At 40.2% G+C, this 21572-nt stretch overlaps 3 protein-coding genes across 8 annotated transcripts; 2 read left to right on the forward strand and 1 right to left on the reverse strand.

Moving 5' to 3' along the window:
- On the forward strand, positions 1 to 1893 carry pdyn (prodynorphin). The gene is made up of 3 exons (XM_052059611.1): positions 1 to 130; positions 326 to 462; positions 1178 to 1893. The coding sequence occupies exons 2-3, from the start codon at positions 340 to 342 to the stop codon at positions 1727 to 1729; spliced, it is 675 nt and encodes a 224-aa protein (XP_051915571.1). The 5' UTR covers positions 1 to 130; positions 326 to 339; the 3' UTR covers positions 1730 to 1893.
- An 806-nt stretch (positions 1894 to 2699) lies between these two features.
- On the reverse strand, positions 2700 to 12304 carry gmeb2 (glucocorticoid modulatory element binding protein 2). Of its 3 annotated transcripts, none has more exons than XM_052059609.1 (10): positions 12029 to 12304; positions 11714 to 11850; positions 11546 to 11628; positions 9976 to 10100; positions 9004 to 9107; positions 8547 to 8704; positions 6944 to 7006; positions 6707 to 6844; positions 6463 to 6585; positions 2700 to 4277 (listed from the first exon to the last, which is right to left on the reverse strand). In XM_052059609.1, exons 2-10 carry the CDS (start codon positions 11839 to 11841, stop codon positions 3679 to 3681), a joined length of 1521 nt encoding a protein of 506 aa, XP_051915569.1. In that variant the 5' UTR covers positions 11842 to 11850; positions 12029 to 12304; the 3' UTR covers positions 2700 to 3678. The 3 variants fall into 3 exon arrangements, with proteins under 3 accessions (XP_051915569.1, XP_051915568.1, XP_051915570.1); XM_052059608.1 differs by having other exon boundaries at positions 6457 to 6585; XM_052059610.1 differs by lacking the exon at positions 12029 to 12304 and having other exon boundaries at positions 6457 to 6585; positions 11546 to 11621; positions 11714 to 11852.
- A 1434-nt stretch (positions 12305 to 13738) lies between these two features.
- On the forward strand, positions 13739 to 21551 carry tpx2 (TPX2 microtubule nucleation factor). 4 transcript variants are annotated; one of them, XM_052059603.1, is made up of 15 exons: positions 13739 to 13872; positions 14090 to 14240; positions 14893 to 14976; positions 15798 to 15873; positions 15983 to 16042; positions 16977 to 17091; positions 18111 to 18279; positions 18353 to 18485; positions 18997 to 19210; positions 19340 to 19465; positions 19543 to 19719; positions 19794 to 19940; positions 20333 to 20444; positions 20547 to 20713; positions 20941 to 21551. In XM_052059603.1, exons 2-15 carry the CDS (start codon positions 14129 to 14131, stop codon positions 21049 to 21051), a joined length of 1803 nt encoding a protein of 600 aa, XP_051915563.1. In that variant the 5' UTR covers positions 13739 to 13872; positions 14090 to 14128; the 3' UTR covers positions 21052 to 21551. The 4 variants fall into 4 exon arrangements, with proteins under 4 accessions (XP_051915563.1, XP_051915565.1, XP_051915564.1 ...); XM_052059605.1 differs by having other exon boundaries at positions 19367 to 19465; XM_052059604.1 differs by having other exon boundaries at positions 16980 to 17091.
- The last annotated feature ends 21 nt before the right edge of the window (positions 21552 to 21572 follow it).

Raw genomic sequence — 21572 nt, forward strand, 5'->3', positions numbered from 1 at the left:
TGACACTGTCGTGATCACGGTGATAAAAAGAGAGGCAACAAAGAGAAAACAAGCACCAGAGTCAAGAGGGAGGAGAGCAAGCAGACATTTGATGGTGGAAGCACCTCTGCACATTTCATCAACTCTTGAGGTACGCCACAAACTTTCATGATTGTCTTAATTGTACTTTGAAAACATTATGTACTCACTTCTGCAGTTGTATTCTGGACCTTTTCTCTGAAATAAGAGTTACCTTAGTACATACATTTTCCAATCATCTTGAGGTTGACCCTCTCAGCAACATATTTATAATTCAATCACTTTTGGTCCTTATGTGCGTTCTCAGGAATCTACTGAAGGATGGAGTGGTATGTCCTGGTGCTGATGCTGAGCTTGCCCCACTCTATGCACGCACATTGTTCTTCACAGTGTCACAAGTGCTTGCAGCATATCCTCAAACCCAACAGCGCCTACAGGAGCTTGGTAAGAAAATGGGTGACTATACACTACAAGTTCCCATGAAATGTAATTTTTTTACGTTGGTTGAGGTATAGTTTGTTTTACATACTATGGGTGTATTTGAATTTTCCTTCAAGGGATGAATGTGTCATTTTGCAAAGGATGCGAGTCTATAGTGTGCACTCGCATTTATTGAGTCATTTCATTTACTTTTTTTAGGATTATCAAATATTGTATCACTTCATATCAAGCTCTTTTACTGCTGCCATATGGAATTTTTCAACACTATTGGAGACAAAAAAAGAATGAAGGAATGCTTGATAAGATAACATCTGATCTTACACTATATCAAACACATCTTTATTATGGTTTCATTGCATTTTCATTGAATGTACCCTGGTGAAAAGTATGCTATGTGTAATGCATTTCTACATATTTACGCATGAAGTTGTTTTTATGCATACATTGTCATTGCACACAGCTCTGGGGGGTGGGGGACTATTTGAAAAATGATCATTATGGCTTTTCTTCCCCCAGGGACTATGTTTGAGAAAAATGAACATTTAACTTTTATTTTAAAAAATACTGACAACCGCCAAATTCCAAATGTCATTTCGAGCACATATTTGGATACAAATAAAAGCATGTTAAAAATAAAAAGATTTGGATGTGTTTTTTGGAAGAGAGTTGTATTTTATTTCTGACAGGAATGCGACACTTGTCCGTGGTTGTTTTGCAGTGGTGCGGCGTGTTGTGTGAGGACGAACCGGCGTTGTGTGAGCGGCTGGAGGACGTGATATACGAAAGTGAGAAGGCGCAAAGGGATGAAGCGGAGGAAAGAGGCAGCAAACAAGCCGACGCGCAGTTAACGAAGAGGCTGGACCAGAGCACCAAGGAGCTACTCTCCTCCCCATGGCGGGACAAATACGTCGCAGCCAAAGTGGCAGACTTGTTGAAGAAAACGACCGGGGAGAGAGCAGCAAACGAAGTGGCAGAAGAAGTTGAAGACAGCTCGGAGGGAGACGCGCCGCGCGGCCACGATCACGTGAAACGTTACGGCGGCTTTTTACGCAAGTTCGGCACCAAGTCCAAGAGAGACGAGTCCGGGGAGCCCGAGGAGCTTCAGAAGCGCTACGGGGGCTTCATGAGGCGGATCAGACCCAAACTGAACAACATCAAGTGGGACAAGCGCTACGGTGGCTTCCTGCGTCGTCACTTCAAGATCTCGGTGCGCTCCGCCGAGGAGCCTTTCTCTTCCGACTACGACGACCGCAGTCGAGAAACGAGATGAACTGTGTATAGAGCGCACTTTACTTCGACTTCTATTTAACAAAAAATCATGCCTGCTGTATTCGCTGCCTTCTCGTCGTCTGTGCCGTTAGTCATTTAATTCGAGGTTGTTGCTTGTTTAATAAAACCACGAATAAAACTAAGATTGCAAATTCTGTCCATAAAGTTAAATAAAATAATATGTATTCTCCACCAACAATATTGGACGAATGTAAATATTTACCTTATATTTTATCGAAAGTGCTGATGGTAAAGAAGTTGGCCAAATTTTTGGGGGATTCGTCCAGAGTTCTAAAATGGAACCGAGGAGGACTAAACCTAGAAGATAAAACAAATTGGACATGGGCTCGTATTATCACTCATAAAATAGAGAATACAAAGACATACCGTACATTTTGAGTGTACCTGTACATTTTCCCCAGTTAGCATGTCTTTAATGCCATCTTGTGGCCAAGAAAAATGCATGAAGGGCTACATTTTCAGGCACTCCAATTACCTTCACGTGAAGACTAACTGTAGTTTTCACTGACTGAAGTCGGCTTGTTTGACTTAGCACCGTGAATTTATTGAAGAGTGGGAGTTTTGTGTTTATTTCTATTATGTTCTTTCAGGTAAGGATCTAATATGAGCCATATCTAGATACAAACCATTGCTATATTGAAATGGACAAAAGATGCAAGCACTTCACTTTTAATTTAAGCCAATTCAAACAAAATGTGTAATGCACATTTCATCTCTATCCTATCAGATTCTAACTGGCCGTTTTGAAGGCTCTTATACCGTTAGGGAGGGTGAAACTAAAAAACATGTTGTAGCTATTATTAATATGAATTAATTGAACTCCATTTGATTTTACAAAGTGTAAAGATCTGACTGTTTTTTTTACACTTTTGACAACCTATAATGGCTATTTTCTCTGAAAATTAACAGAAGTAATGCAAAACCATACCAGGTCATTAAAAGTGACACAATTGTTCATATGCAATATGCACTAAAGCATTTATTTCATAAATTAAAATGTCCAAATCAAATAATTCATGTTCAACACAAAGGCATATTTACAAAACATCTTGATGAGCAAAACCAAAAGTAAAGTATTTGAAACATTTTGTTGATCGTCAGTATAAGTAGCATGGCAACATGCTGGTAGACAAGGAACTCAGCCAAGAGAAACACAACACGGGAAACACCGGCAGGACATCCATGAGTGTGTTTGTGTTCTTTTCTCTTGGCTGGTGACTGTTTACTACAAGGCAAATACATCTTTGGTTGAGGCACTTTCTGTGTTCCGATTCCCCATGTCGCCAAAAGATAATTGTATCGAATAAAGGATGCTCAAACTTAGCACAGATAAGCACAATCCTTCACAACAATTCCTTGTTATCTGGCGAACAATGACAAAAATTGAGTTGCTGCCTTTTCAAGGAAGCCTCAAATTTTGTACAGTGAAACACCGCTATTTGTGAGTGACCGAGTGCTGCCGCAAATAGTGAAAAATTCATGAGCAAATGGCACCATTCGAAAAACGTTGATATTTACGAATGCCACAAGATGGCATCCAAGCGCAACATTTGTCCAAATAAAGCTTTTTAACCCATTTCAACGTAATTCATCAGTACCAAGATGCCACAAAATTGAGGTAAAGCAATTCTTCTATTGCTTTGACCTCAGTGACAATGTGAGCTTTTCAGCAAATTACAGAGGACTTCTTAAAAAAAATAAATTAATTAATCTGTAAATAAACAAATTCACAAAAGCCAAACCGCTAAGTGCGGGGATTCACTGAATAACCTTTCTTCGGCTACTGTATTAATTACTCTAAATGGATGAGGAAAAAGCTCAATACTGCAATGGTCTTAAATACATTAATCAACAAAAAATTTCTCATTTCAAACAAAGACACCCCCCACCCCCAATGTGTCCCTGAACATAGGAAATGCGTACTTGCCATCATTGCTGCTCCACCAGCTGCTGCATGTCATCCACTCTCACCTCATTGTGCTGACCTTCTTCATTCTCACCAGCGTGGACTCCCTGTAGGAAAATGTCTGTGGTTGTGGCCGTGCCGTCCACCACAGCAACGCTGCCGACCGGCTGTGCGATGCTCGTGTTTTGTGCGGCGGCCAGGCCCTGCAGCGTCACCAACTGGAACTGAGGGCTGACCATTTTGACAAAGGTCGAAGAGACGACAGTGCCGCTCTCTGAAGACGTCCCCTCTTGACCCGCCACAGCGGAGAGCACCGTCAGGTTGGAAGCGTCGGCCGCCAGCTCCGAGCCGTTGAGCGGCGAGGTCAGCAGAGTGTAGCCGCCCAGGTTGGTGGCAGCTGGATGACCCGCTACGGTCAGGAGCTTGCCGAGTGGCACGGCGCTCAGCTGGCTGAGAGGCATCGCGACCTGTGTGGGCGCGGGACCGACAATGCGTCCCATCCGGGAGCGTTTGGGCGCCGGGGCTGCAGGCGCGAGGTTCATCAGGACGCTGTTGAGGTGTTGAGATTTGCTTTTCAGCTCCTTGGCTCGCTTCCTGTGCTCATCACACTGTTGCTCAAGAGCTGTAAATGGACACAAGAAAGATTAGTTATGCCTCTTTTTGCAGGAATCAGCCTTCATATACTCCACATTGCAAGTTATACTGGCCAACCAATTTTGAACCGTGTTTTTCTTAATCAGAGATGAGAGTAAACTTTTCCAAATAATTTTTTGTGTACAATAATAATAAAATATGTAATAATTAAGTAATTAAGTCTTAGGTTCAGCAATAAATGGATTTTCACCCCTTAATGTTAGTTATGAATTACAAACTAAATGGATTTTCCCCCTTAATGTTAGTTATGAATTACAATACATGGTCAAATCCTTATTGCAAAAGGTTTTATGCATAAAAAAAAAGTTTAAAAATAAATCTGTTTTTTGAAAAACCTGAGTTAAAAACATCTTCAGGGATACAAAGTAGAGGTAAGATCGGGCCACCCGAGCCCGACCCGACCCAAAATTCGGGTTGGGTCGAGCCCTAAAATGTCAATCATTGCTTCGGGTTCGGGTTAGGTCGGGCTTCTCTCTCGTTGACTTTTAAAAAAATAAATATATGTTTTTAAAAATGTATACTAAAACGATATGCGGATACTAAACTAAGGAATACTTGTTCTAAAACTAACAATTTGGATAAAACAGAGAAGGCGCTGTAATGTAATTGCTATTTAACTACTAAACAGGAGCGCAGCTGCAGACGGCCAAACGCTGAGCATGCACTACGCACATGTCACACCAAATTACAGATAACGAATCGAAACTTGTATGTTAAATTTAGTTTAAACAAAACTATTGAAATAATTTCATATATCTTTACCTATTTATTTTATTTGAATTATTCTATTTAAAGCCTAGTGGGCTGCAGGATTTCTCTGTGTAATTAAGCAAATGCGCATCAAGATCTCTCTTTGTCTGGCCTTTTATTCTGTGTTTCAGCATTATTTCGTTGTGCAAATACATTTATCATGTTCATAAAAATGAATAGATTATTTTAACCTGAAGAAATCTTGCGTTTTTTCTGCAGAAAAAAAAAAAATGTGAAATTTCGGGTTTGCTTCGGGCTCGGGCCTGCAAATCAAGTTCATTGGTCGGGCTCGGGCCGGGTCGGGATTTAATACCCTCCGGCCCGGTCGGGTTGGGCTCGATTTTTTAGGACAGATTGTACCTCTAATACAAAGTCATCTAATTAAAAATTTCTGTTGAAGAGTGTTATGATGAAAATAGGCTGAAAAGTACAGTATATACCGGTAATCCTGGTTGATATCGATATATATATTTTTTTTTTCTTTTAAAGATTGAAAATAAAGATCGGAGGGGAAATAAAAAGCAGAATTTTATTTGAATATATACTACGTAATGTTTCATAAGACAATACAACTCTGAAAAAGTAAAATAAAATGGTAGATAAAATAAACACATAACACGCTGAGTAGCGCTGTGTGATATGGCTGAAAATGTTTCACAATATAACCATTTTATATAACTCAATGTTGACAATTATTTTATTTTTTTAAACCTATTTAAAATTAAGAAAAACAATGAGCCATTTTGGTGTACATTCTAATGTACATGTACTGCGCAGTTTCTCCTCCACCAGTTTATTGCATATGCTTATTTGCGTTACATGCTACCCCAAAGCAGTATTGTTATTACATTAATCTTCATTCAATATTCATTCAACATCAGTGTAGTGACCTAATACTTTTTTCAAGTGCATGCGTTGGTGTTGACCAAGCGTTTCAGGACTACTTTATCTTCTTAGCGGAGCCCATATTGCCGTTATTAGTCTCTTCATATTTAACTTGCGGGTAGGTTAGCACGTCTGCCTCACAGTGCAGATTGTGCTCTTCTCCAACAGTTGATAACTTGAAAATTATGCCATTTTCCAACTAGCTGAGAAAAATATCATTTACACCAGTGTACTGTATATCCCCAATGAGCATTTACATGACCAGGAGTCTTGTCATATCGGTATCATTAATTTAATTGGTTTTCCTCAACATTAAAGAAAAAAGTACCGGTAATTGGTAATAATTATCTTTACTTTTAAATAATTCAACCATTGTTTGGTTGTTTTATTGTAAATAAAAAATATATATATCAATGTACAACCTGGCCCATCAGTCCCTTTCAAAAATTAAATTAGGGGTTGAAGCACATAAGTTTGCCCAGTCTTTATAAAAACAGTTTGTTTCAACATACACTGACCAGCGAGGCTGCTGGTGTACTGCTCTCTGTAATGGTCCATCTGGCTCTTATGACTGCTCAAAACCTTCTTCACAAGATCCAGCATTCCAAAGTTGTGCACGATGCTGTCAAGCAAAGCTGCATCTGGCAAAACAAAACACTCCATGTCAAATGTGTCAGCTGATTGTTGCAATACTGGATCAAATGGCCTTGTTCACGCCTCGGCAAATTAGAAAACAATCTTTTCACTTAATGGGATTCTAACCTTTGACCTGCAGTGATGGCTCACACACTCTCTCGTGTAGCCCCTTTAGGACCTCTTGGAGCTCCTTCTGGAAGTCCTCAATCACCTCCTCCAGCAGCCCTGCGTCCTTCAGTGCACGCCAGAATGACAGCGCATCCTCTGCACACACAAGTACATGCAAACAGAGTAGAATCCGGTGCCATCACTCCCAACCGCCATTTCCTTTTCAAGCGAATGGGCGCAAAGATTCAGAAGCACCTCCAACGGCTGTGACTCCCTCTGAAGGTCCCTCTGATCCCTCAGGGCGGGAGTCTCCATTCACTAGAATGGAAACAATATAATGTTTCAACAAAACCCTCTGGGTTTTTTTGTGTCTGTGTTTTGTTTTTTTAAAATTCAGATTAACCACACATAAGCGTGGTAGTTAATTTGACTTTGGCCGCCTCGTCAGATGTACCACAGGCTTTAAGAAACAAAGTAACAGCATAAGAACAAGAAAAAGGGTGTGTTGAGCAGGATTATTGAGGGGTATTGCATTCGTTGGTGAGAGAAAATGGAAAACTCGGGTGGGGGGGGGGTTAGATATTGGAGAGATCAGCTTTGGAAATGTATTACATGAATGGGACCAGGTGTTGCTGTAATGCACAGGTGTCAAACTCAGGCGCGGGTGCCACATAATTTTATGTAACACGCAAAAGCAAATATTGTGCATCATCTTCCAAGATCCTTGCTAAAATCTACCATTTAAAAATGTAGTAGTTTAGACTTTCCAGTTGAGTACAACGATTTTCGTCCACAGCTGTAGAGATGAATCAGACCGTGTGACTCTAAATCTAACATTTACAAACATTCACAACTACTTTATAATTACAGTACACCTAATAAAAACAGCCATTCCAAGAGGGGATTACACTGCTTGATGTTTGGGCCATAATAATAACAACCATAATAATAGCAACCATAATAATAACGATAATTATAATTTTCCCTGCTGTGGATATCCACACAATGATTGTCCAGGCTGATCAGTACAATATGGCTAAAGATGACACCCGAGGTAATCTCATACTGAAGTATAACAGTTAGGAAGTGACTGTTGGTGCAGGGGGTCCTCTATTCATAATGGAGTTCAATTCCCATGCCGTTGACCTACCCTGAATTTCTTTGCAAATTGGGTCACTCAACGCAGTAATGAAGCGATTATTATACTAAATACTTGTATTAAAAACACTTGGAAGCCATAAGCTTAAAACAGTCCAATGAAAAACAGTAAGTATGGTGGTAAGTGAGCTAGGGCATTCTTCTGCCGCATGACTAGGTTCATTTCACACCATTTGTAACCTCGAAACATTGTGTGGGTACCATTGCAAACCAAGGACATGATGTACGATTTTTGGTTGCCTTTTTATATACAAAAGGGACAACATATGGCAAATGGTTCTCAATACTACATCATCCCATTGTCCTGATATCAACCAAGGCTGTAGTGTTGACACAATTTTCAAATTGCAGTTAATGTGTACAGTATGCATGTGTGTGAGCAGTACCCTGACAAAAGTCCGTTACTGCTTTCCACAAATATTTGCGGGCAGGTGGGACATGACTCAGACCTCTACCAAGGCCAAACAAACACTGAGGAATAAAAACACTTTTCTGTACTGAGAGAATACTGTAGATGGAAAAATAGCTGACAGTTTAAAGTTTGAGGGCATTTATAGAGTACAATACATGCGATGTTTGAGGGTTTTTTTTATTTTATTTTAAAGGTACAGTATACCTGTACAGGGCTTAGGCGTTAGAGGCGGGAGAGACCATAATGTAGTACATCACACAGCCACAAGGTTTAGGCTCATCTACTTACAGTAAGCAATGGATGAGGTGGCAGCAGCCAGGTCAGCAGACTGGTCTGAGCCGGTGGCCAATTTAGTTCCCAATAGGTCAATCTTTGTGCTGCGGCAGGTGTTGGAGCAGACCTTTGCGTGATGATAGAATTCCAGCTCGCCGGAATCCATGATCTTCCTGAGGAATAAAAACTTGTGGTTACACGTCATCTTTATACCCTTAAAATGCTTCATCTTCAATAACAGTTGTTACTAATAAACTGGCAGAATGTGAATGCAACACAATACCGTTTAATTGAGGCCCATAGTGTCCATAATTTGATAAAACGTCACCAGGATAAAGTGGATATGCTTCTTACCCCATTGTTTCCACTAGGTGGAACTTTACTGTGTAGTACTTCGACTGGAACGACTTTACTAAGTTGAACCGTGAATTCAATGGGTGCAAAATATGTTAACATTTTTTTCTGTTTATACCTGAGCATGGTACCGTTGAGTCGGATGGCTCTTTTCCAGTCCTTCAGTGTGGACTTGCCTGCAAGGCAGACAAACTCCTTGGGGCTGATGAGTTGATCATTAAACTGGAGGGAACAACACATAAGCATGAGGTGTAAATTATATTTTTGTAGATCAAGGCCATATGTTATTCTTATCAAACATGTACAAAAATAAGCGATAATGGGAGTAGTTCAGTCTGTAAAGGACTTGCTAGAAGGATTCAGTATGAGAAATTGGCTTCCAAAAGTGGAACGTGCCTGGAACTCCCAAATGTGAGTGCAGGCAGCTGTTGGACATCATAGAACTGAACAGTTTAGCAGGTTACACATATACCAACAATCTGGCCGGATTATCCAGAGTGATTGATCTGCTTTGACAACAGTCAGGAGCGACAACTATGAATGTTAAACCTATTCAATATTTAAGATCACAAATCTATATGTGCGTGGTCAACAAGCTTAGCCGAGTCACGGACTCTGTTATTAAAATTTGAAACAGCACGATAGCCAATTAAATTCATGCTCGTCCCCAACATGATGGGGTTGAGAGTTTCTATATGAATATTCACTCCACTAAAATTGACAATGTTAGCCTCATTTCTTTTTACTAGTACTGTAGTACTTTTTCTTCTTTGTATCTTTCGGCAGTCTGGAAACCCTGTGGTACCATGCTGCCTCTTACAGGTTGTTAATGTTACAAAGACAGACTTCAAGTGTTGGGAAGGAGATTTGCCATTGGAGTCGCTCACATTTAAAAAATTGCTAACTATTAAAAATCAGCATGTTTGCACTGCACTTTAGCTGCAACTCCATTAAATACAGTGTTATCATTCATATGGTTCAATGTCTTTGTAACATAATTTCTTCTTTCAGTATGGCAAAAACTTTAGTCCATAACACTTGTAAATGGCAGAATGCATTTAAGACTCATTATCATTTGACTAACATGTACCTGGACACATTTCACATTAATCCCGGGGCAAACAAACTTCTTCCACACCAATGTGGCTGTGGCATCTCCACACGTGATGGGGTACAGCACATCAGCCTCCATGTCCACCTCCTCTGTTAGCTTCACTGCATACACAGAGACAGGGTCAAACTCATGAAGCCAAGACTCAACAAAATACAGCATAAGTTGGCAGCATTATTTTTCGAAATTGCTGATCATATTCACCAACAGCCAATAAAGAACTGATTGTGATGTTGATTCCAGTATGTCAACAATAAAATAAGCGAGTAGCTTGTGTTAAGAAAAGTTACAGTGCCACAAGGGTTTGTGCTTGGAACAACTTAATTCACTCTACAGTATTTGCTTACTTTGGCCAATATGATAAAAAGCTATTCACATTTTTGTTGTTGTAAAGATGGCACAAAACATTTTGAATAAATGAAATAACACCAAACTGTAACCGTATGGCCAGTGAAATGTCTAATAATTGTTATATGTTAAATTGCTCCATGTACAGCACTTTGTATGCAGCGATGGCTGTTTGAAAGTGCTCTATAAATACTGTTGACTTGAAATTAACTTGACTTATATTTTGCTGTACAAGTGACAAACATTTACAAGAAATGTATAATTTTAACATCCCTGAGTGTGATGCAAGACCAGATCGGTTAACCGCTGATTAATAAACTATAAGTAAAATTTCCCCCTCCTTTCCCCCTTTGTTACATATTTTGTAACAGCGAGGGGAAAAGAAGGTGTTTGTAAAGCAATACTGTCACTTTGTGGAGTTCATACCATTTACTGGTCAATCAATTGGGTACTGTGGACTTTTGTTTACATTAATGTCCATTCGCGAAAATTGGTTGGTATATTTATTGTGAGTTGTAAATACATCCACTTTGTATTTATTTGTCCTCCTCAGGGTTGCGAGTGGGATACACCAGAGACCAACCCTGCTGACCTTGGGTGAGAGAGGTTGGGTACACCTTGAACTAGCTGAGAGCCAATCCCAGGCCACATGTAGGGAAACAACAATTCACACACACATGAACAACTATGAGTCATCAATCAACCTAATACCAGGTGTGAAAAAGTATACAAGCACACGGAGAACATGCATAGTCCACAAAGGAAGGCCAAAGCTTAGATTTTAAGCCCCAAAACTCAGAAATGTGACTCAGACATGCTAACCACTAGACGACTGTACCACCCTAATAGTAGTTGTATGGCTTATAGGTTACTATGGGGGTCAGACCCTTTCCTGTATTGGATCAAGTATCATTCTAAATTGTGTTGGTTGGAATCCCATTTTTTCTCTTTCATTACTGGGACCATTCTAAGGTGGCATCACCAGAAAAAAAAAAGTTAGTTTAATTTTGATACTCAATGAGTTGAAATTTAACAAGATCTGAGAGATACTTTTGTTCTACTTTTGAGCCAGATTTTACCAAGATATTTGGGGGTTGAACATCATTATGAAAATAGAACATGTTCTCTAATATGAAATGGTATAGCAGCTCTCCATGGCTAAACGTACATAATATTAAACAGATAATGCAAGTCACTTTACCAATTACTGCTTCCTCATTGGACAAGGAACCTGGTTTACTCGAATCATCATTTTCCACATGAGTGACTGTGAGAACCTGCTCCCTGGAAAGAAAACCAAAATGAAACACAAAAGGCGTAACAGGCTGTAGCATGGCTGGTGATCGCTTTTCACAGTGTTCGTACAAACCCTGGCTGATGGCTGAGCTGTGCGGCCACCAACACCGCTTTATCCTCCTCCGCCACAGACGTGTCATCGGACACTGTCACAATTACGACCTCACTCATTTCTGGCATTTTTACGTCAGCTGAGGCCATGATGCACAACTGAAGGAAGGAAGAAAGGATGAATATAGAAAGACATACAGTACATACACAGATAAAGTGAAAAGTACAGCTAATACTATGATTACGTGTTGTTTCACAAACAAATAAACAGAATGGCTAAGAGGTGTAGAGCAGCTAAACTTATTACGACGAAATTGTTATTTTAACAAAATATTACCTTGTGTATCACCGATGTTAGCCAAGTAGCGGATACCTAGCAGAGCTAACGCTAACTCAATGGCAGCTCCGGGTCGCTATAAACCTTACTGTATATTTAGTTATGGTGGAAAAACTACACGTAAGCGCATGAGCTGGCTTGCATCCAATATGATAAAGTCACTAACTGCCTTGAGTGTACTTGAAGTACAAATTTCCATCTTCCTGCGACTTTTCAAGTCTACATTTTTAGTGCGCAGATGATGCTTCTTCTTCTCGACATAAATTGTAATTCAAAACCAAACATTATTTTTGACTAACGCCACATACTGTCGAGTTGTTGTATTGAAATTAGTAGAGCGTTGCATTTACTTGGTGAAAAAATGCTTTATGGCCCTTGGGGTTAGATTCTATTTTTGAGGGGGGCAGTTTTGGGGCTTTTTTTCTGTCATTGGAAAACATATTCTGAAAAAAAGAAAAATACTCTCCAAAACAGAAAAAAACTGTTATTCTGGAAAGCAGAAATTAAATACAGTATTCCCCAAAAAACAAGACACATTTTTAAATGGGGAAGAAAATATATTTCAAAAACAGGAAATAAATTATTCTGGAAAAACAAAAATACAATCCGAAAAAATAGTGTGTGCGTGTATTTTTGTGTGTGCGTGTGCGCGTGCGTGTGTGCGCGCGCGCATGTGTGTGATGTAATAGAATTCTGCATACGACTGTGATGTTAAACAAGACTATGTGTAGAAAAAAAAATTTAAACTGCATTTAACCCTGGCGAACCCATGGGGTCAAATTTGGCCCCTATAAATTCTGCTACTCAAATGCTACCCTTAAATCCCAAAGGGTCAAATTTGGCCCTAATCCAAATTTAGGATTGAAGTATTGAATATTTGAAGAAAAAAAACATATTTTTTTGTGTTCAGTGAACATACAGCAGTCATTTAATGTAAAATTCATAATTTTCCAAAGAAGAAAAGGGTTCTTGGGTTATCCAGGGTTAAGGGTGACACAAGACTGGCTGTCCATATATGGCCCAGAGTTGTAAATTGATTTCTGGGCCACATGCTTCACTCAACAACTGGCCCGCATCTTGTTTGCCAGCGTCAGTCCAGTGCCTCCTTTGCCACTCCTGAGCCATGATCGGCCCATATGCCTGATGCCAATGCCGACGCAATGTCATCTGGGCCAAATGTCTTTGCTATGTGAGAACCTTTTGATATTTCAGGACCAAATTACAATTTCGACGCAGTGTTTTTATTGATAATGTAACACATGTAGTGTGTGAGTTGTGAACTTTTAGCCTCTATAAGGCTCACCCCAATATGCAAGTATAAATATTCAGGTTTTAAATACTGTATACATCATCATTGATAACTAGTAACATCTATCACTTCATTCGTTAGCGCGAACTTTACGAACAGTTTGATGCTCTTAGTCATAGGCAGAATCTCCTTTCCAGTGATGACATCAATAGCATCTGAAGAGAACGCATGTCGCTTCACTGCTTGCCTTTCCCTCCTAAAAAAAAGCGAATATATTTATTGTGAAGAAAGAGTTTTAAATTTAGTATCCTTGATCTTAACCGTTGAATAAATCTGCAGTAGAATAAATTTTCACTCGCCTGCTTGTTTTATTTTGCTCAGAAAAAGGCGTACAGCAATTTCTGCGACTTCCTGGGTAGAGGGCGCTGTTAAAGTTGACTTGGTGAGAACTGTGAACCAATAAGCGTCGAAGTGACAAGCACAAAGTCAGCGATTGGACAGTTCAAAAAAACACCGCCATTACATTTTTCACTTAACAGTTACTGCCCAAACTCAATCTTAGTCGCGCTTGGTCTCTGGCGGACACGCGCAAGCGGTAAGTGTTTATGGTATATTACAGGATATTTTAGGACTTTTAACTCCGCGCTGAAAATAAAGACCCCGAAGACGTTGTAACTAGTTCAACTTCAAGAAACGTTTTCTTAGTGCAACCATACCATCAGCTTCTTGGAACAGCTCGGCTGTTCTGTGTGTATTCGTTAACCAACCTTTGCTCAGGTCCGCGACCAATTTACATTTTGTTTACTTCTTAGGCTGTTTTGTTCGGTGAGTGTATACGCACTTTTGTCGAAATGGCTGATGACTGCTTGCGTGATCGAGCGGGCAGATACGAGTTCGACGCGCCTTCCCACGTCGTCGACTTCAAGCAGTTGGCCAACGAGCCTTGCGACGATGAATGGTTCGGTAAGCATTCACTAGGACTTGTTAATATTCTTTTACAAACCACGACCGACGGTTGGCCAGTTGACGGCAGAAACTTGCGATCCTAAATGGGTTACGCCTTTGGTTGGCTATATTTGTGTTTATGCTCATCAGCTGACAATCATAAGGCGAAATATGAATGGTTCGGATGACCCCCCCCCCCCCGACTGATACTGGTACGAGTACTGGTACTCACATTTTCAGTACTTGCAATACTACTTCATATATATTCTATTAAACCAATATCAAGACCATTAATCTACTTCAGGCAAAATTCAGAACATTCACTTTACAGTCGAGAATTAAAACAAACACTTGACCTGAATTTAGGGTTCATCCGTAATTAATATCCCTATTTATATTCATATAAAACTGTGATAATAGGGGTGCTACCGCTATTTTGGGTGGTTGGTGGTTAGTCGTTAGTCGAGCTCTGAAAATAAATATGAATAAATCTTCTCCATCGATCTCAACTCACTGCGATTGACTCGTCCACACAAATTTTAAGAGGCAAACAGTTTTGAAAATATGTATATCTCCTTACATAGGCGAAATAACGGACTTGTATATAAAATTAGAATATTGTTTCTGTCTGTTATCTTGCTCTTAATCTAAATTTGACTTGTTTCTGCAGATCGCCAAGCTGTTGATCAGCCACATGCAACACCTAAACACACAGCCACTGTTGGCCCAATGAGAATTGCCGTAACAGATGCTGGTTAGTGTTTGTTGATGTTGTTTATGCTGATTACCTCTTGACAGAGTAATTGTGCTCTGGTTCTCAAAGAAACACCCAATATTGTTGCTTGGGTCTCTTCATTCCGTTTATGAGCACAGTTTTCTGATTTAAATCGCTTTTATTGGATTTATTTAAAAATGCCTGCGTCATCAAAGTTAGCATGGAGATGAGCCGCCCAAACATAACTTCCAGATCCTTGATGTAAAATCCTTTCACAAAGTAACACATTTTCCAAAATGGAAATCTGTGGACTTCACATCTCATGAAAACATTTTCTGGAAAGTAGGGGTACCCTCAGACTTCACCGTATCATGTCTCTTTGGTGGTTGCGCACATGCAGTATTTCTGTGGTCTGCATGGTAAGAAGTCTGGAAGGGAGAATTGCGGCCTAAGAAATTGACTTTTGTGCAAATGGGAGAATATTCCTTGATGCCCTGTGCAAGTCATTTACAAGGCACAGAGTATTTCCCCTCTGACCAAATTGGTTTTTAATTTTATTAATTAATGATAAAATTCATGATTAACACTTTTAAATATCAACTTTTATCTTTTTAACTCATTGGTGCACCTCAATTAAGTGTGAAGATGTCGTTAATGTTAAACAGTGTGGGATGCCTTGATAGTTTCCCCTTCTGGGGTACACCATTAAAATGAAAGATGACACATGCCCAATGCTTGGAATGCAAATGCTCAAAGAGACACTTCAATCCGATGCACTTAGTCCTTATGTGCAATACTTATGTGCACCCCATAGAATTCATGGAATTCTCTTAAATATGAACATTGTGTGTGATTTTCAGTTTCAAAGGCTGCTGACTCCACACCACGTGACTGCGGTGCAGTAGCAAAGATACAGAAGGGAGATGAACCACGCAGGTGCCTGTTTAATGCCTGCATGATTATGGACCACCGAGACTTTGGGCTCTTGTAGCTGGAATGATGTGTCCATGCTACTGTTACAATTGACTCAAATTTGTTCTATTAGGGTTTCAAAGCGTAAGAGGCCTGTTGGTTTGTCTTCTCAAGACCCCAAAAAATCTAAAAAGTAAGTGCCATTTCATCTTAATTTTCTCATGTTGCATTCGGTCGTAACCAAAGGGCAGAAACACATGCCCATGGACATATTGATGGAGTATTCAGTCTGAGTGTGGACTCGGACACTTTCATTGGCCCACTGTGACATGTTCGTTAATTTAATTGGTCAGATGTAACAAGAATGGGTAAATCTATTGACGGCTTGGAGCTCATCAGTAAAAATCTATAAACCGTGTTTCATTCAAAACCGTAGGTTTTAAAGTTAGGGGGGGAAAGAGGAGCTGCTGATAGTATGGAAAATACAGAGATACTTGTGTTCTCTTTATGGAGTTGATTGACCAACAATATACTTGTAGATTCCTGGAAAAAGTGTGAAATTCACCAAATTGTTACAAAGTACATTTCAACAAGATGCCAGCAATATGTAAATGATCTTTCCCGTGTTCCAAGGAAGTACAGGGCAGAAAAACAAGTGTTGGAGCTCCGAAAAAGGAGAGCTGTCGTGTTGGTTTTTAAGACGTCTACTTTTTTAATGCTTTTCACAGTCTCAATACAGGCACATCCTTCTTAGTCTCCGTGCCTTCTCTTCTGTTGTTCGACTCGAGGGGCATTCAAGGACCGCCTCTGAAAATGTATATTAACAATAACATCAGTGATACAAAGAAAATCGAAAATAACCCACCAGAACAGAAAATCAAGCTAGGAAATCACAAAATTCTATTGGGGGGGGTTGAACACACAACAAAGGAATAAATAACATAAACAATTCTGCGACAGTCCTGTCTCATACACAAGGATTGTGATTTGTTTATTCGTTAATTGGTTATACGCGACCAGGATTTTGGAGCCGATCAGAGAGCTAAAAAATGAATAAATAACTGGTACTATCAGAAGATGGACCAATAGAAGCCATCATGTTGTTACTGTGACGCTTAACTCTCAAGCAGGACCGAGAATCATGTGGAATCAAGCCATGATGTCAACAATGAAGAACAAAATTGTGATACAGAAAAGGAATTGACTTCATCTGACAGTCGACCTGAAGAAGAATCTTCATCAGTAAGTAACAGAGAAGGTGTTTTCCATGTCATACATGTTGATGAAGTTTAATTACCGGTCGCTGTTGTGGTGACTAAACATGCATGTCTGTATCTATTACTAATTAAGATTGCTCATGGATTTATATGGTAAAATGTATCCATCAAATCATAAATATGTCACTACTCATTTTTAGAGAAATTTTGGTATTGTGATGTATGGAAACACACTACCTTTTGGTATGAGTGTGTTTATTCTCACTGTGGCCCATCAGGGGACTTTCATTTGTCTTGGTGCAAATAGACTCATCCTCTTCACACATTGTCACACTCTTATGTGCATGGAGACATTGTTGTCATTCTCCCATACATTGTAAACATGTACTTACTTTAGAAGTTTTTTTTTTTTGTGCCGAAGGATTTACAAGGACTCCTGCTTTGAGTCAATCCGCTGATATTTCCATTGAATGGATGCTGAACACAGGAGGTTTTTTTTTAACCCCCTACCCTTCTCTTGCGGTGTCACGGGTTGAATTACAAATACACATGCGTGTGTGCATCTGTGGTCCATGTGCAAGTCCACAGAAGCTGGCATGCACACAATGCAGAAACTTTAATTTAATTTAACATTTCAAATCCCGCCTCAAAACACATCTGTTTCGACAAGCCTATTCACTCAGACCATAAAGCCATTATTTTATTTATTTATTTTTGTTGTATTTTTTCTTCTTATTTGATGTAGTTTTTAACATTGAACTCGTGATTTTAACTGCTTGTTGTAAGGTGTCCTTGAGTTTCTAGAAAGGCGCCCACAAATAAAATGTATTATTATTATTAATAGACTGAAAGAGGGTGGAATTTTGAACCACTCTAATACAGTGACTATGTTCGTAGGAGCATTGAAACGCATGCAGTTGCACAAACTCAACTAGATGAATGACTGTTTCTGACTCGCGCATGCTGAAAAACGGATCGCGTACGTGACCAATTTGTTCGCAGTCTTGGACTCTGCATCTCATAATCTTGCATTTATTTGGGTAGGTGGATGTGCTCAGTGGTTACAGTGCAGGCAGACCTGGGAGGCTTCTAAGGAGCAACAAGCAAAAGATGACCAAAAACCCCTATGTACCAGTGGCCGAGCATATAATGCAGTTACAGACTCGAACGCCTCCACGCTTCCGTGAGCTGAGTCGGCAGGAAAGAGCGAAAGGTGTGACCTTTTTTTTTTTTTTTTTGTACAGTATTTCTTGAGTGGCTTTGTGAGAGATGAAAAACTTTAACAGGCCCGCCCAAAGCTAAGGCAAAACGACTGCAACTCACTCGGCCTCAGTCGCCAAAGTTCGCAACAAGACTGAGGAGCAGACCATCCACTGTTAAGAGCAGTGCTCAACTGGAGGCTGAAGAGGAACACAACAAGTAAGAAAAGCACTCATTTCACTTTTGTCTGAGCTTTCAAGTAGTTTTACCATTTTTAAATACCTTTTTACACACTACTTATTGTCCTGCCCTCACGTGTGGGGAAAAGAGAAGCTCAGTCTTTGACGCACTTTTCAGCCATTTATTGAATGCAGAGAGGCCAGTAGAAAAACACATTAGTACACTCAAGCAGAAGCTGCTGTCAATCACTGCTCACACTCACACATGACAAGATGTCACATGGCACCCCATCAAGCCAAGCCACTTAAATAGGGGACACATTTCTCTTTTAAGGATTCAATCCCAGGTGTGTATTTTATTTATCTTCGTATGGTAGGGTAAAGGAGAATATTTAAGCGCATGGACACAAAATACATGATTGTGTATAAACTTGGAGATTTTGTTTTTGTGCTTAAATATGTTTACATGGTTAGTGTATTGGCTTTAAATGTGTTTGACACCTATGTTAGAAATACATTTTTTCAGTAAGTCTGTTACTGCATTTCAAAAGGTCAACTTTCAAGGCCCAAGCGTTGAACAAAAAAATTCTTGAGAGAAGAGAGACTGTGAAGAAGCCGGTGGTGAAGGAGCCCACTGTACAAGAGGCTTTCACTATGCACATTGAAAAGAGGCTCCAGGAGAGGCAGAATACCAAGTCCCAAGATGAGCCACAGTCCACTTTCAAAGCGCAAGAACTGCCAAAGAAAATCCTGGAAGGAGTCGTGGTGAGTCCAAATTCTTCAGAAAAACATTGAGTATTTCCGGTGTATCAACTGGACTTCAGATCAGTGGATGTCGCTGATATTTGTCAACTTTATGCTTGAGTAGCCCTTTGAAATTGTTTTGTGATTAAGGAGTACACAAACTTGACATGTCAACAGGGAGTGCCAGAGAAGAAAGTGAGGCAACCAACTCTGGCGCATTCGCCGGCCTTCACTCTCACAAAGAAAGATCATCATATTGATGTGAAAGCCGAAGAAGTGAGGACCTTGTGTACAGTGTTTCAATGGAATCACTTTAGCATCCCATATGGAATGACAATGAACCGTCTTTTCAGGTGAAGCCCCTCCCTTTAATCAAGCATACCCCGGTTCCTCAATTTGGCACGCCATTCCAGCCCATGCTGCAGGACAAGAGACACACAGAGGTGTGTCCTTTCTCCTTTGAGCAGAGGGAACAAGCGAGGAAAAAACTTAAGGCTTTCAAGGAGCAGCAGCAGCAGGAGGAGGAGGAGGTGAGATGGATTAGCCATTTGGTCCTACGTAACTTGAGGTCAAGCGTAACTTGAGGGCGTAATGTCACCTCCAGGTTCCGCTGTTCAAGGCTCAGCCACTGCCACACTTTGACAAAGTTAGTCTTCCTGAAAGGAAGAAGCTGGAACCCACGAAGCCTGAGCCCTTCAGACTTCTGCTGGATGAACGCGGTACAGTCAAGAGTGACCGCTTGGAGCAAATGGTATATGAAGATATGCGGCAAACACTCTTTATTCACCCACGCAGTCATTAATTCTCAAATCTTTTGGTTGTTCAATTGCTCATTAACCACTTGTGAAACTGTAGTATGTTAATACTTACCAGTACTGTATATTGGGACCATTGGACGGTTTTCAATAATTCCTTAGTCCACCATCGGGGAAAATGAACAGTTAAACCTGCTGTGTTTATTCGGATGGAAGAATCTTTTGTCCTGAAATCCTGCTTGGTAAACTCTGTGGGATCACTCTACATTTTTTTTACCTTATTGTTTAAGTTAATCAATTGGCAAGGTTCCTACATCTGATATCCATCAACATTATCTATTGTACTGACATTTGTTAGTTTTTAAATTATTTTGTTGTTTTGGGGTAGATAAAAGAGGAGCAGAAAAAAATAAAGGAGACGGCAACATTTAAAGCCAGGCCGAACAAAGTCACCCAAAAAGAACCTTTCCAGCCGAAAAAGGAAGATCGCCCTGCAGTGGGTGAGATGATCTGTTTTTGTGACTCCCAACATAAGGTTTGAATGAAGAGGAGGTGGCTGAACATTAAGCAATACTTTACCAGCAGACTTTATTCTTCCACAGTTGTAGAGTCCTTTGAGCTGGCAACAGAGCGTCGTGCCCGAAACCGTGATGAGTTTCACCAGCATCTTTGTGAGAAGGAGGCTGTCGCAGCGCTTCTGAAAGAGAAACTGCGGCAGGAGGAGGAAGAGAAGCAGAAAATGGATCTCGCTATCCTTCGACAACAACAAGTGCGTACTAAATTCGTCACTTTTGCTTTTTGGGTTCAGGGGAAAAGCATGGGATAAACTCCAGAGTTTATCCCAGGGTTTTAAATGTGTTTTTTTTTAATTGATAAATTAAGTCCCCACTCATGTCTAGTAGGTTAAAACCTCATTTACTGCTGTGTTTTGAACATTTGGCTCCTCTGAAGTCCTCTGAAGCGTGTAGTTCAGATGTTGCCCCCTTCTCCTTTCAGGTTCACAAGGCGCAACCCATTCGCCACTACAGGAGCGTGGAGGTGAAGAAGAGTGAGGTTCCACTCACAATCCCACAGTCTCCAAACCTTTCTGACCGATTTCGCTTATAAACATTCTTCCTTTGTTTTTATTTCCTTGTTCTGGCTGTATTTGCTGTTATTTCATTAAAGTTCACATTTGAAAAATACATTTCCGGTTTTAAAGCCACACATGCACACTTTAGTCAGTCCCCTCTGGTAGCTGCAAGATTTTGCAGGTTGTCATGCTGCAATTGTTTCCCAACTCAGAGGTCGAGGGTTCCAATGTGACCATGTCAAAGTGTCCTTGAGCAAGCCACTGAATCCCCAGTTGCACCTGATGCTGCATCATCAGTAGGTAAATGAGGTAACGGTGTAATGTGCTTTGAGTGCCCGAGGTAGAAAAGCACTGTATAAGTCATTTACTTGACCTCTTATTTAAATATGAATGAAAGAGTCAGTGAAACAAAGTACATTGTACTGTATGTGTTACTACATGATGTTGGTAAACCTGCCAAATCCTCACAATGTTAATCCCATATTCAATGATGTAGTGTTATATATGAAGGCCTTTTATAAACACATTTCTTGTTTTGCAGTGTGCTATATGTGCT

The sequence above is a fragment of the Hippocampus zosterae genome, chromosome 2, assembly GCF_025434085.1.
Source record: "Hippocampus zosterae strain Florida chromosome 2, ASM2543408v3, whole genome shotgun sequence".
Classification (NCBI taxonomy): Eukaryota; Metazoa; Chordata; class Actinopteri; order Syngnathiformes; family Syngnathidae; genus Hippocampus; species Hippocampus zosterae.